Genomic DNA, 12,768 nt, shown 5'->3' with positions numbered 1-12,768 from the left:
CAAAGCTTCCAATTTTTCAAAAATTTTGTCTAGTACAGAAACAGATGCTCCTGAGGCCATATCTTCCAGTTGTAACTGCTCTGCTTCGCCCTCTCCCTCCACTTCTGAGGGCAAAGTAGGCACAGATGATCTGCATGTCTGTGAGGCTGAGGTTAGAGTTGTTAGAGTTGTTTGTTTAGCTCTCCCTCTTTTTCTTGTGCCACTCATTCCAACGTTATCTGTCAGTCAAGGTCACACTGAGTTGTTCCCATGGGAATGGAAAGGTCCAGAGCAAGCAAACAGCAAGGGGAATCGAAAGTAAAAAGTGTATGTAAAATCACTGTTATAATCCAATCCTCTAGAGGGAGCTTAATCTGTCTTTCAGAGTCTAATTTAATGTCCAAGAACCTTCAAATACAAATGTTTAGCAGAGTTTATAAATGGTCACTTTGTTGCAGACAGTGCTTATTTATCTCCAAAAAGAATGTTTCAAATTTAAAAGGTCTCAATACCCTCAGATTGTTTCAAGTTCCAATATACAGTATCCAAATCTGCAGTACTGACAGCTCCCTTAGTACTCAGGCAGCTCCTGATTCTGGGTTTCACCTTCTAGTTTGTAATCCAATAAGAGGAGGAAAGTCAAGTGCAAATAGAAATCCCAAATCTTTAGCTTAAAGTCTTTACTTTAAGATGCAAGTTCAAATAGATGCTTAGATCTGTAAAACTTAGAGTCTCTTTCTTTCAGCCTCCACTCCTCCAGCTGATTGCTTTTTTTTCAAGTTCAATGGCTGCGGAAGACGGACTTCCTGCTTCCACGTCTCTCCGCTCTCAGCCAAGTTCAAGCCAATTTAAGTTTCCCTTTTAAAGTCTCAAATTCAAGTGATTCAGTCTTTTACTCACGAGTTAGTTGCTTTTTCGTCCGGATCCGTAATTTAGCAGGAAAAGGGATCAGCGCTCACCGACAGTAGCAGCGCGGCTTCGCTCCTCAGGCTGTGAAACAGCTCACAGCGCCGCAACCCCCCTCCGTGCTCCGGAGCCCCTTACGGGGTTCCTTCTGCACTTGGAGGGTCGCTCTAGGCGCCCACCGAGCCTCAAGACCCCAGGCTCTTGCCGCCTGGGGTTTTCCAGAGTGGGTCTCCGCTTCGCCGTAGCGGACGACCCGTTGCCTGCGGAGCCTCCTCTCCCGTTCAGAAGAGGACCGCCATTGCCGTTCGCGCCGCCCCCGGAAGTCAGGACGTTCTTCCTAATGTTTAGGTGGAATCTTCTTTCTTGTAGTTTGGATCCATTGCTCCGTGTCCGCTTCTCTGGAGCAGCAGAAAACAACCTTTCTCCCTCCTCTATGTGACATCCTTTTATCTATTTGAACATGGCTATCATATCACCCCTTAACCTCCTCTTCTCCAGGCTAAACATGCCCAGCTCCCTTAGCCCTTCCTCATAAGGCATCGTTTCCAGGCCTTTGACCATTTTGGTTGCCCTCCTCTGGACACGTTCCAGTTTGTCAGTGTCCTTCTTGAACTGTGGTGCCCAGAACTGGACACAGTACTCCAGGTGAGGTCTGACCAGAGCAGAATACAGTGGCACTATTCCTTCCCTTGATCTAGATGCTATACTCCTATTGATGCAGCCCAGAATTGCATTGGCTTTTTTAGCTGCCGCGTCACACTGTTGGCTCATGTCAAGTTTGTGGTCAACCAAGACTCCTAGATCCTTTTCACATGTACTGCTCTCAAGCCAGGTGTCCCCCATCTTGTATTTGTGCCTCTCATTTTTTTTGCCCAAGTGCAATACTTTACATTTCTCCCTGTTAAAATTCATCTTGTTTGTTTTGGCCCAGTTCTCTAATCTGTCAAGGTCCTTTCGAAGTGTGATCCTGTCCTCTGGGGTGTTAACCACCCCTACCAGTTTGGTATCATCTGCAAATTTGATCAGGATGCCCTTGAGTCCATCATCCAAGTCGTTGATAAAGATGTTGAATAAGACCGGGCCCAAGACAGAACCCTGTGGCACCCCACTAGTCACTCTTCTCCAGGATGAAGAGGAACCATTGATGAGCACCCTTTGGGTTCGGTCAGTCAGCCAGTTACAAATCCACTGAGTGGTAGCATAGTCAAGACCGCATTTTACCAGATTCTTTACAAGAATATCATGGGGCACCTTGTCAAATGCCTTGCTGAAATCAAGGTAGGCTACATCCACTGCGTTCCCTTCATCTACCAGGCTTGTAATTCTGTCAAAAAACGAGATCAGGTTAGTCTGACATGACTTATTTTCAGAAATCCATGCTGACTATTGGTGATCACAGCATTCCTTTCTAGGTGCTCACAGACTGTTTGCTTAATGATCTGCTCCAGAATCTTCCCTGGTATTGATGTCAGACTGACTGGGCGGTAGTTATTTGGGTCCTCTCTTTTCCCCTTTTTGAAAATAGGGACAACATTTGCCCTCCTCCAGTCTGCCGGGACTTCGCCTGTTCTCCAGGAATTCTCAAAGATGACTGCCAGTGGTTCTGAGATCACATCTGCCAGTTCTTTTAATACTCTTGGATGCAGTTCATCTGGCCCTGGAGACTTGAATACATCTAAACTAGCCAAGTATTCTTGTACTATCTCCTTAGTTATTCTGGGCTGTGTTTCCTCTGCTGAATCATTTGCTCCAAATTCTTCAGGTCGGGCATTGTTTTCTTTATTGGAGAAGACTGAGGCAAAGAAGGCATTGAGGAGTTCAGCCCTTTCTGTGTCCCCTGTTTGAATTTCACCATCTTCTCCTCTGAGTGACCCCACTGTTTCTTTGTTCTTCCTTTTGCTACGAACATACCCATAAAAGCCTTTTTTGTTGCTTTTAACCTCTCTAGCAAGCCTGAGTTCATTCTGTGCTTTAGCTTTTCTGACTTTGTGTCTACACGTGCTGGCTATTTGTTTGAATTCCTCTTTGGTGGTTTCCCCCCTTTTCCATTTTTTGTACACATCCTTTTTTAATCTAAACTCAGTTAAAAGTTCTTTAGATAGCCACCCTGGCTTCTTTAGGCACCTTCCATGTTTCCGTCTCATTGGTATTGCCTGAAGTTGTGCTTTTACTATCTCCCTCTTAACAAACTCCCAGCCATCATGAACTCCCTTTCCTTTTAATATTACTGTCCATGGGATCTCACCCAGCACTTCCCTAAGTTTTATGAAGTCGGCTTTCTTAAAGTCAAGAAATTGAGTCCTAGTATGCTTGGCTGCTCCTTTCCGCTGTATAGTAAACTTCAGAAGAGCATGATCACTCGCGCCTAATGATCCTTCCACTTCTACCCCACTAACCAGGTCATCAACATTAGTTAGGACCAGATCTAAAATGGCTGTTCCTCTTGTTGCTTCTCCCACTTTCTGGACAATGAAGTTGTCTGCAAGGCCAGTGAGGAATCTGTTTGACCTTATGCTCTTGGCTGAGTTTGACATCCAACAAATATCCGGGTAATTGAAGTCCCCCATTACTACTATCTCCCTTCCTTTTGCATGCTTGGCCATCTGTTCCAGGAAGGCATCATCTATGTCCTCCATTTGGCTTGGGGATCTATAGTAAACTCCCACAATGAGGTCACTGTTATTCTTCTCTCCCTTAATTTTGACCCAAATGCTCTCACTTTGGCTTTGAGGTTCTAAATCTTGGATCTCTTCACAGGTATACACATCCCTGACATATAACGCCACTCCTCCTCCTTTCTTGTCTGGTCTGTTTCTCTGAAATAGATTGTATCCCTCCATTATTACATTCCAATCGTGGGACTTATCCCACCAGGTTTCAGTGATGCCTATTATGTCATATTTAGTTTGCTGTACCAAGAGCTCAAGCTCATCTTGTTTATCTCCCATGCTTTGTGCATTAGTGTACAGACATTGAAGTCCATTAATCATTCCATTTGTTCCATTTTGTTGCAAAGTCTAAAGAAACTTAATGTTAGAATTAAATATGCATATGGGAGGGGGAGTCAAAGCAAGGCATGCTGGGATTTATTCACATTTCTGCCCTGCTCCAGTATAAAGTGGGGCTCTGTCACTTCCCCACCTGCCTTTCCTCCCTGAATTCCACTGTGGAGGCTTCCCCACTTGGGTCAGCTCACCTCCACTCTGACAGCTGAGCCTGGGGAAAGGGGGTTTGAATTTATCTGAATGCACAAAGTGCTTTTCTTTAAGATACTCATTTGAAACATTTCTAGAGCACCCTTCATCCAACAGATGTTAGGGCAGGGCATAATGGGGAGGATGAATAAAGCTATTCCAGGCAGATACAAAAACAACCAAAAAGTAGAACATCAACTCTCATAATGCCATAGCAAAACGACATTTTGCCATCTTTCAGAGGCAGGGTGCCATTGAATACCTGCTTGCAGATTTCCTGCCAACATAAAGCTGTGGACCCTGTCAAGTAGGCTGCTGGAAAAGATGCATTCGTGGTCTGATCCTGTGGACGCTTCTTATGTTCTTTTTTATTTATTTGCATTTCTAGCTCACCTTTTCCACCCATGAGCTCAAGGTGGCGTACATAGTTCTCCCCTCCTAGTTTAATCCCCACAACAACCCTATGAAGTAGGTTAGGCTGAGAGGCAGGGACTGGCCCAAGGTGACCCAGTGGGCTGCATGGCCAAGTGGGGATTGGAACCCCCGTCTCCAAGGTCCGAGTCCGACACTCTCCCCACTACCCCGCCCTGCTTCTCTCATGTTCTGCAGCAAGGCAGGGCACATCATCAAGACGGGTCCCCCGTTTCTCAGCCAGGACTAAGACGGAGCCAGCATTGCATTTGCGCTGTCCCGCAAGGAGGATCTTGCCATTCCCAGGTATGAACTTATGGAAAGGAGTTCAGACATTTCTGCCTCACCTTTATGTCAACAAGAATTCCAGTCTCACAAAGTTTCCATTTAAGAATCCTAAAAGAAGCACTGGTGCCATTAGTTCAAAGATTTTTTTGTCTCATGTTTTTTTCTTTTAAAAAAAGCTTAAATAAATTACAATTATTGGCTTTGGCAGGCATACTCAAAGCTATATGAGAAAAATAACCCAAAATAATTCCAGAAATTATCTTATGAATCATCAACAAAGTAACAGTTAAAGAACAGTTTCTGTTAAAATAACACAGGTGCAGGCGTCAACCAGGGAAGCAGACGGTTCAATTTGTGGAGAGCTGTTCAGAGGAGCCTGTGTTTATGAAGTCTATTCATGCACAAAGAATTAACAGCTTCATTCAGCTGATTTTGCATTATCCGTTTGTTTGTTTGATCTTATTAAACTCACTGTATATTTTGAAAACATGCTGCCAATGGGGAAGGGAGAGAGGGGAAAAATCTGGACTTAAATACCAATGAAAAAACAGTATTTTGGAAGACTGGGGGATCATATACTCCTCTAACTATTACAGTGGTACTTCGGGTTAAGAACTTAATTCGTTCTGGAGGTCCGCTCTTAACCTGAAACTGTTCTTAACCTGAGGTACCACTTTAGCTAATGGGGCCTCCCGCTGCTGCCGCGCCGCCGGAGCACGATTTCTGTTCTTATCCTGAAGCAAAGTTCTTAACCTGAAGCACTATTTCAGGGTTAGAGGAGTCTGTAACCTGAAGTGTCTGTAACCCGAGGTACCACTGTAATACTTTTTAAAGCCAAATACTAAAATCACAAATTTAAAATACAGCACACTTACACTCTCTTGCAGCTTCCCTCCAGATGTTGGTGGGCTCACAACCCCCATCACCCCAGGAAGCAACGCCAATGGCCAGGGATGAAGGGAGCTGGAGTCCAGCAACATCCAGGTGGCTGCTGGATGGATCAAGGGAACACTTTCAGCAGAACTTCACTGGTATTTCTGAAGATGAATTCCTCCCATCTATGAAAGTATAGAATCAAGGAACTGAAGAGCTGGAAGGGATCCCCAAGGGACATCTAGTCCAACCCCCTGCAATGCAGGAATTTCAGCTAAAGCATCCATGACAGATGGCCGTCCAACCTCTCCTTCAAAATCTCCAAGGAAGGAAATCCACAACCTCCCGAGGGAGACCGTTCCACTGTCAAACAGTCAGAAAGCTCTTCCGAATGTTTAGTCAGAATCCATTGGTTAGGATCCTATCCTCCAGAAAAGGAGAAAACAAGCTTGTTCCCTCTTCTATGTGACAGCCCTTGAGATATTTGAAGATGGCTATCCTATCTCCTCTCAGTCCTCTCTTTTCCAGTGTTGTTGACGAGCAGCAGCTGCTCCATCGGCTGTCACCACAGAGCTCCCAGGCGGCGTGCACCACGCACTGAGGCCCATCGTCCAAGGCCAGGACGGCGGGCAGGCTACGCACGCGGAGTGCCAGGCAGCAGCGCTGAACTGGGCGCCAAGCTCTGGCTAAAGCCTCGCGAAGCACCTGTCACAATGCCCATGGTGCGGCCCAGACCCGCTGCCCACCCGCCAGCCTCTCCGCCCATGGCCGTGCCAGGTTTACCTCAGCGCATGGACAACAAGGAACTTCCTGCAGCCAATGTGAAACCGCACCAGCCTCACCTCCTGCCCAGAGGCGTCCGTGGCTTTGGATTGGCTGCAGGAGCTTCCTGGAGCCAAACCGAAGCCATGCCAGTGTTGTGGAAGTCAGTCCACGCGCGGCGAGGTGCCTGCGGCTTATTTTCAAGGAAATGCCATGCTGGTTTAGCTCAGGGCAGGGACTGACCGAGCAGGCGGCAGGGTCTGGGGACCGGATTTATGAGCCTGGTGGGCCGCATCCAGCCCCCGGGCCGTAGTTTGTCGACCCCTACTCTATGGCATGCAATTAAACACAAATCACTGCTTATAGCAGACAGTGCTTTTGAATTGTGTGGATGAATTTGGGGAGAGACTGCAGGTGTGTGGAATGGTGGAAGACTGTGGCAAGTTGGACGGTATAGCCTTCAGCTATTCTCTTAATCACAAGATCATTTTACTCAATTTTATCTTATAATTATAAGCGCCTTTTCCTAGCTGTCATTTGCTGTTCCTATTTTTAGGGTTTTATTGCAGATTTATTTTGGGGTCTGTGTGTTTATTTTAGTGTAGTTTATAGAGAAGGAGGGGGGGAGAAAGTGAGCCGCCTTGAGGACTTCACACCAGAAGACAATATAACTTTCCCTAAATAAAGAAGAAGAAAATTCTTGATACATTACAATAGTTTAACCCTTTAATTCCTATTGCAAATGGAATTTTAAAATGCACAAACATAGAACAGCAAATGAAAAATACCCTAAAATTCCTGGTACTCTGAACACTTATAGAGAATTCTCTGGTTTACTTTAGCAAAAGACCAAAGGTGTATACTTCTCCTCATACTTTTTGTGGACCTCTGATTATTTAAATTCCGTCACTACCTTTATAAACAACAGAAAGACGGGGATATCCAAAACAAGCTGAATCAAAGAGTCACAAAAAGCCTAAACTCCAATTCCAAAGGATCACTAATGCACAAAGACACACATTAATGTGGCCTAAACCTTTGAAAGATGTTTCAAACTGATGAAACAGCCCAAATTACACACACAGAACACCACTCTGTAATATACATCAGTGTAATGGAAACTTTCTGCTGGGGGGCAAAGTCTTTGACAAAACTAGTGCTCCCACCCACCCTCCCCACTGCTAACAAATCTTCTCCATTCATTTTAAGAGGAATTTGACCATCCAGTTGCATAATGCCTCAGGCAGTACTTTTATCCCACATTCCATAATTAATGTTGAATGACAAAATTTAGAGGGAGTAATAGGGCATGTAATAATATTTTTAGAGAGAGAGAGAGAGAGAGAGAGAGAGAGAGATGATTACCAAACTTCCTCCAGCCAGGAACCAGAAACCAAGGTTCCACATGTGGTTCTCTGAGGGCCTCTAGTGGCCAATGGCAGAATCACATCCCACTTCAGTAATAGAGAAAGACCATCTCCCATGGTAATATGGGGAGGGAAGCATGTGACTCTTGATTCCCTCTCTGCTCCATCTCCACAGGGCAATCTGCAGGAGAGGGGGGCAGGATTAAACTCTAAGCAAGAGTTTCACCTCCAATTTTGGCTTGTTTGTTGTCCCCTCTCCCCAGTACAAGATCCCATGCCTCATGACTGAGGCTGCTGTTGGGCTGTAGCCTTTCCCACTTCATTGTGGATTTTCTGGATTCTTCCCCCAAGAAGACACTGAAGTCCAGCTGACTGTTTGATTTTGGCTGCTAGAGCCTGAAAAAGGGGAGGAGGTAGCGGGGCAGCGGAAGCAAGAGAATTAAAGTGAAGGATTTTTATTTGTTGATTTCTTTTCTTTTCAGAAGGTGAATATAATAGCAGGGAAGAGAGTGATTCAGAAGCTATGAGTGAGACAAGGGAAAAATCAGACCGTAAAGAGAATGAATAGCAAGCTGTCTGTTTGGGATGGCAGGAAATGAAATTAGGGAAACACAGAGAGGAAGAGGAGGAGGGAGGAACTTCCTGCCTGGGCGGCTCTAAGAGGCTGCGTAGCCCTTGTTGGCCAGGAAAACAAGGCCTCCATACCTGGTTTCCTCAGGAAATACATATGGAGTACTCCTGCTGTTCTGAGAAGATTCGTTGTGTTCGTTGTTTTCTTGGCTGGAAGGCAGGTGGGCAGAGCGGTTCTGTTGACTCTCCCACTGATGGGCAATATTGCTAATGGTTAATCGTTTCTTTTCCTGAAATGAGATACAAATATACAGTTTGAGAAAAGAGTTTGCTAAAGTAAAACAAAACGGCATTCTGGAAACTAAGATCAAAGAAATGGAATTACAGCAATCAGAAAATTATGTTGATTTCAGTTGGCTATCTGTTTGCTCTCAACACCGATTATTCCATCGGTGGCTTTTAACTAAGATAGACCCCCTACAATCAGAGGATGCTAGACCCTCAATGACAGTTGCTGGGTAGTTTGTGGGCTCCCCATAGGCCTGTGAGAAGTAGGATGCCATGGCCTGTTCCAGAGAGGCTCTTGTGTTCTTATGGGTAAGACAGTAGGAAGCAAGGGCAGACTAGATCAAATACTCTATAGCAGGAGTTCCCAGTTGGCCAAGTTCTGTGGAACCCGTTTTTCAAAAGCCAAGCCATGGACCCCCTACATTTTCAAATGTTGATATCTCTGTGGTCATTTCTGTTATGTGACTGGTTCCGCCATACCCTCCACCATGTCCCAGAGCAAAGCCAGGCCGCGTCTTCCAGGCCATGCTCCCGCATGAGTCACACGACCTGCACAAGAGCATGGAACCCAAAAACAGGATGTCCCATGCCTTTGACGGGTATGTGCCTGGGTGGGTTATGCGGCCTTCCAAGAGGGAACATAGGAACACTTTTTAGGAACATAGGAAGCTGCCTTATATGGAGTCAGATCACTGGTCCATCGAGCTCAGTGCTGGAAGTACCTCTCCAGGATTTCAGACAGGATTCTCTCCCAGCCCAACCTAGAGATGCAGTGGATTGAACCTGGGACCTTCTGCAAGAAGAGCAGGTGCTTCACCACTGATCATTCTTCCCCTGCGATGGAGGATGCCATGTAGTTTGTTTCCAGCAGGGAAGGAGCAGCCATAACAAGGAGACGCAGCTACCAGGGGGGTGGGATAAGTGAAGGGAGGGAAGGGCCCGGTTCTCTTCCATTTGCATCACACGAAGGCCACCGCTTGGTACCTTCAGTAAGGTCTGCTTGTGGCTTTCACGCCTCTTCTCTTCCTCTTTTCGTAAGGCAACAGATGCCATGCGCCTTTCTTCTTCCTGGGTTAAAATAAAACAGAACACTTTGCGGTGAGACTCACGATGGTACTAGTCAAACTTTGCAAGGAGTCAGTCCATAGCAGGGTAGGGGATCTAAAGGTAACAGGGAAGTCATACTGGATTTTGTAAAAACACTGAAGTCATGAACAAGCTTTCAAGTTCCACAGAACAGTGTGTCCAGCTGCTAAGCAAAAAACAAAGAAACAAACCCAAAGTATCCCTACTGGGTAGACTGTGTAATTCAATTATAAGAAGTCCAAGCATTCCCATATTTTCCAAGTAACAAAGCAATGATCACAATGAAATAAAATATTAAAAGGTTCTTAATAACAATAATAAAAATATGTATACCCTGCCCATCTGACTGGATTGCCCCAGCCACTCTGGGCAGCTTCCAGAATATATAAAAACATAATAAAACATTGAACATTAAAAACTTCCCTATACATGGCTGCCTTCAGATGCCTTCTAAAGGTTGTATAGTTACTTATCTCCTTGACAACTGATAGGAGGGCATTCCACTGGGAGGGTGCCACTATCTCACTACATAGTGAGGGAACCACCAGAAGGCCCTTGGAGCTGGGCCTCCGTGTCCAGGCTGAGCGATGGGGGTGGAGACGCTCCTTCAGGGATACTGGGCCAAGACCGTTTAGGGCTTTAAATGTCAGCACCAATGCTTTGAATGGTGCTAAGAAATGTATTGGGAGCCAGCAAAGATCCTTTAGGACCAGTGTTATATGGTCTAGGCAGCCACTCCCAGTCACCAGACTAGCTGCCGCATTCTGGATTAGTTGTAGTTTCCAGGTCATCTTCAAAGGTAGCCCCACGCAGAGCGCATTGCAGTAGTCCAAGCAAGAGATAACTAGAGCATGCACCACTCTCGCAAGACAGTGCGCAGGCAGGTAGGGTCTTAGCCTGTGTACCAGATGGAGCTGGTAGACAGCTGCCCTGGATATAGAACTGACCTGTGCCTCCATGGGCAGCTGTGAGTCCAAAATGACTCCCAGGCTGCGCACCTGGTCCTTCAGTGGCACAGTTACCCCATTCAGGACCAGAGAGTCCCCCACACCTGCCTGCCCCGTGTCCCCCAGAAACAGTACTTCTGTCTTGTCAGGATGCAACCTCAATCCACTGACTGCAACCCAACTTCCAACAGCCTCCAGATGCTCACACAGGATGTTTACTGCCTTAACAGGTTCCGATTTAAATGAAAGGTAGAGCTGGGTATCGTCCGTATACAGATGAACACCCAGCCCAAACCCCCTGATGATCTCTCTCAGAGGCTTCATATAGATGTTAAAAAGCAGGGGGCGGCAGGACAGAGTTCTGAGGCACCCCACGTAAGAGCCGAGGGGTCTGAAGACTCATCCCGCAACACCACTTTCTGGACACAGCCCAGGAGGAAGGAGCGGAACCACGGCATAACATTGCCCCCAGCTGGCTTCCCCAGAAGAATACCATGGTCAATGGTATCAAAAGCCACGGTATCAAAAGAACTGAGAGATCCAGCAGAACTAGGAAACAGCTTTTCCCTCTGTTCCTCGTCTACCAAGATCATCGACCATCTTCCATTATTGGAAAAACTGACACAAAAATTGGAAGTAGCAAGAGGCCAAAAGAAACCTGACAATTTTAATGCAGTCTGGTGTGACAGTTATGGTAGAACAGTACTAATAGTTTACAGCACAGTTGTGCGCGCATGAAGGGCATATTTCAATTTTCCACCTTCCCCCTCCCTATAAATTTTTATAAATTCTAATCGTTATTGATACAAAGTACCTTTTACTTACGGTCACCAATCTAAGCATTAGACAATACTATACATAATTTCATATCTGTAATAATTGTAAGTTTTGGTATATACACTTTGACACAACTTTGTTAATACATTCAGAAATATATATATCTCAATGCAACCATGAATGAATAAAAATTATGTTACCATAAAATATATTAAAAGGTTCTCCAATGCAAGTATCTTGTGACTCTTAATTTTAGATTTATTTTATTCATTTATATACATCTTGGATGTTTAATAAAAAGCCGCAAAATATATTTTTATTAAGAGAAAGTTCTAGAAAGAAGAAAATCTGTATGGCCGTGTAATGGTTCAAGGGGTTGCTCGTGCGTAAGCCGGTGCCCACACCTGGCTGGGTTGCCTAAGTGAACCTTTTCTGTCCGGACAGCCACTCCCCCGTGGCTGTCTCAATCGCTGGCAGAATCCGTCAGTGGGCGTTTCTTAAACTTCTTCCAGCATAGAAGTTCTTTCACACCCAGTTGCCTCCTACTTTCCCTGCGCGGAAGCCTTCTGCGCAAGGAAGGCGTAGGCAGCGGAGGACCCTTCCTCCCCCCGCTGGTCCCAGGCAAGGAGTCATGTGACTCCCTCTCAGATTCCCCCTTCTCCACTGGAGCTGAGCTGATTCCCTCCCCCAGAAGATGGGCTGCCTCTCCCAATCCCGTGACGCTCTCTGGGATCCCTCTGGAGCTCTCTCTCTCCCTCCAGCACTGATGGCAGTTCCCTGACATCCACCTCCTCCTCAGGACCCCTCCCACCCCCGGCCCCCTTTTCCGACACAACCTCCTCTCTCTCCTCGGCCGACGATGCGGGGAACCCCCTGAAAGAGCTATCATCCTCTTCTGAGGATTCAACACCAGCCTCCCATCCGCTGGGATCTCTTCCCACTGGTTGAACTTCCCCATCTGATTCTTCTCCCTCGGACACCTCCTCTCCCTCCTCTTCTGAGGCAGGAAAACCCACAAAGTCCCCTTCGTCGTCTGTGGGTCCAAATTCTTCCTCCCAAAATCTGGCTAATGGTTTGGGCTTATCCGGGAACAAACTGTGGAATTCTTCCACCAGATACTCGTCAGTGATTGATTCAGCTGGGACCCACGTGTTTTCCGACCGGGGTTCCCCCTCCCAGGCTACCAAGTACTCTACCTGGCGACCTCGCCACCTTGAAACGAGTATTTCCGTGGCTTCGTTACAGTGTTCCCTCTCTTCGACCCGCGGGTGGGCGGTGACCCCTTGCTCCCGTCCCGGGAATTCCCGCCCCTCCCTGTAC

At 46.3% G+C, this 12,768-nt stretch overlaps 1 protein-coding gene across 9 annotated transcripts in view; it reads right to left on the bottom strand.

Annotated features, from left to right (window-relative positions):
• The window catches only part of LRRC49 (leucine rich repeat containing 49), a 69,699-nt gene that overhangs the window by 27,539 nt on the left and 29,392 nt on the right, over positions 1–12,768 (bottom strand). For all 9 annotated transcript variants that reach the window (XM_080980709.1, XM_080980714.1, XM_080980710.1 and 6 more), the window contains 2 exons: positions 9,623–9,706; positions 8,486–8,640 (listed from right to left, as the gene is read on the bottom strand). In XM_080980709.1, coding sequence (XP_080836835.1) covers positions 8,486–8,640; positions 9,623–9,706 — 239 coding nt within the window. The remainder of the gene's footprint in view (positions 1–8,485; positions 8,641–9,622; positions 9,707–12,768) is intronic.

The sequence above is a fragment of the Podarcis pityusensis genome, assembly GCF_964106645.2.
Source record: "Podarcis pityusensis genome assembly, chromosome: 14".
Lineage (NCBI taxonomy): Eukaryota > Metazoa > Chordata > Lepidosauria > Squamata > Lacertidae > Podarcis > Podarcis pityusensis.
This window is presented reverse-complemented; position numbering and strand designations above follow the sequence as displayed.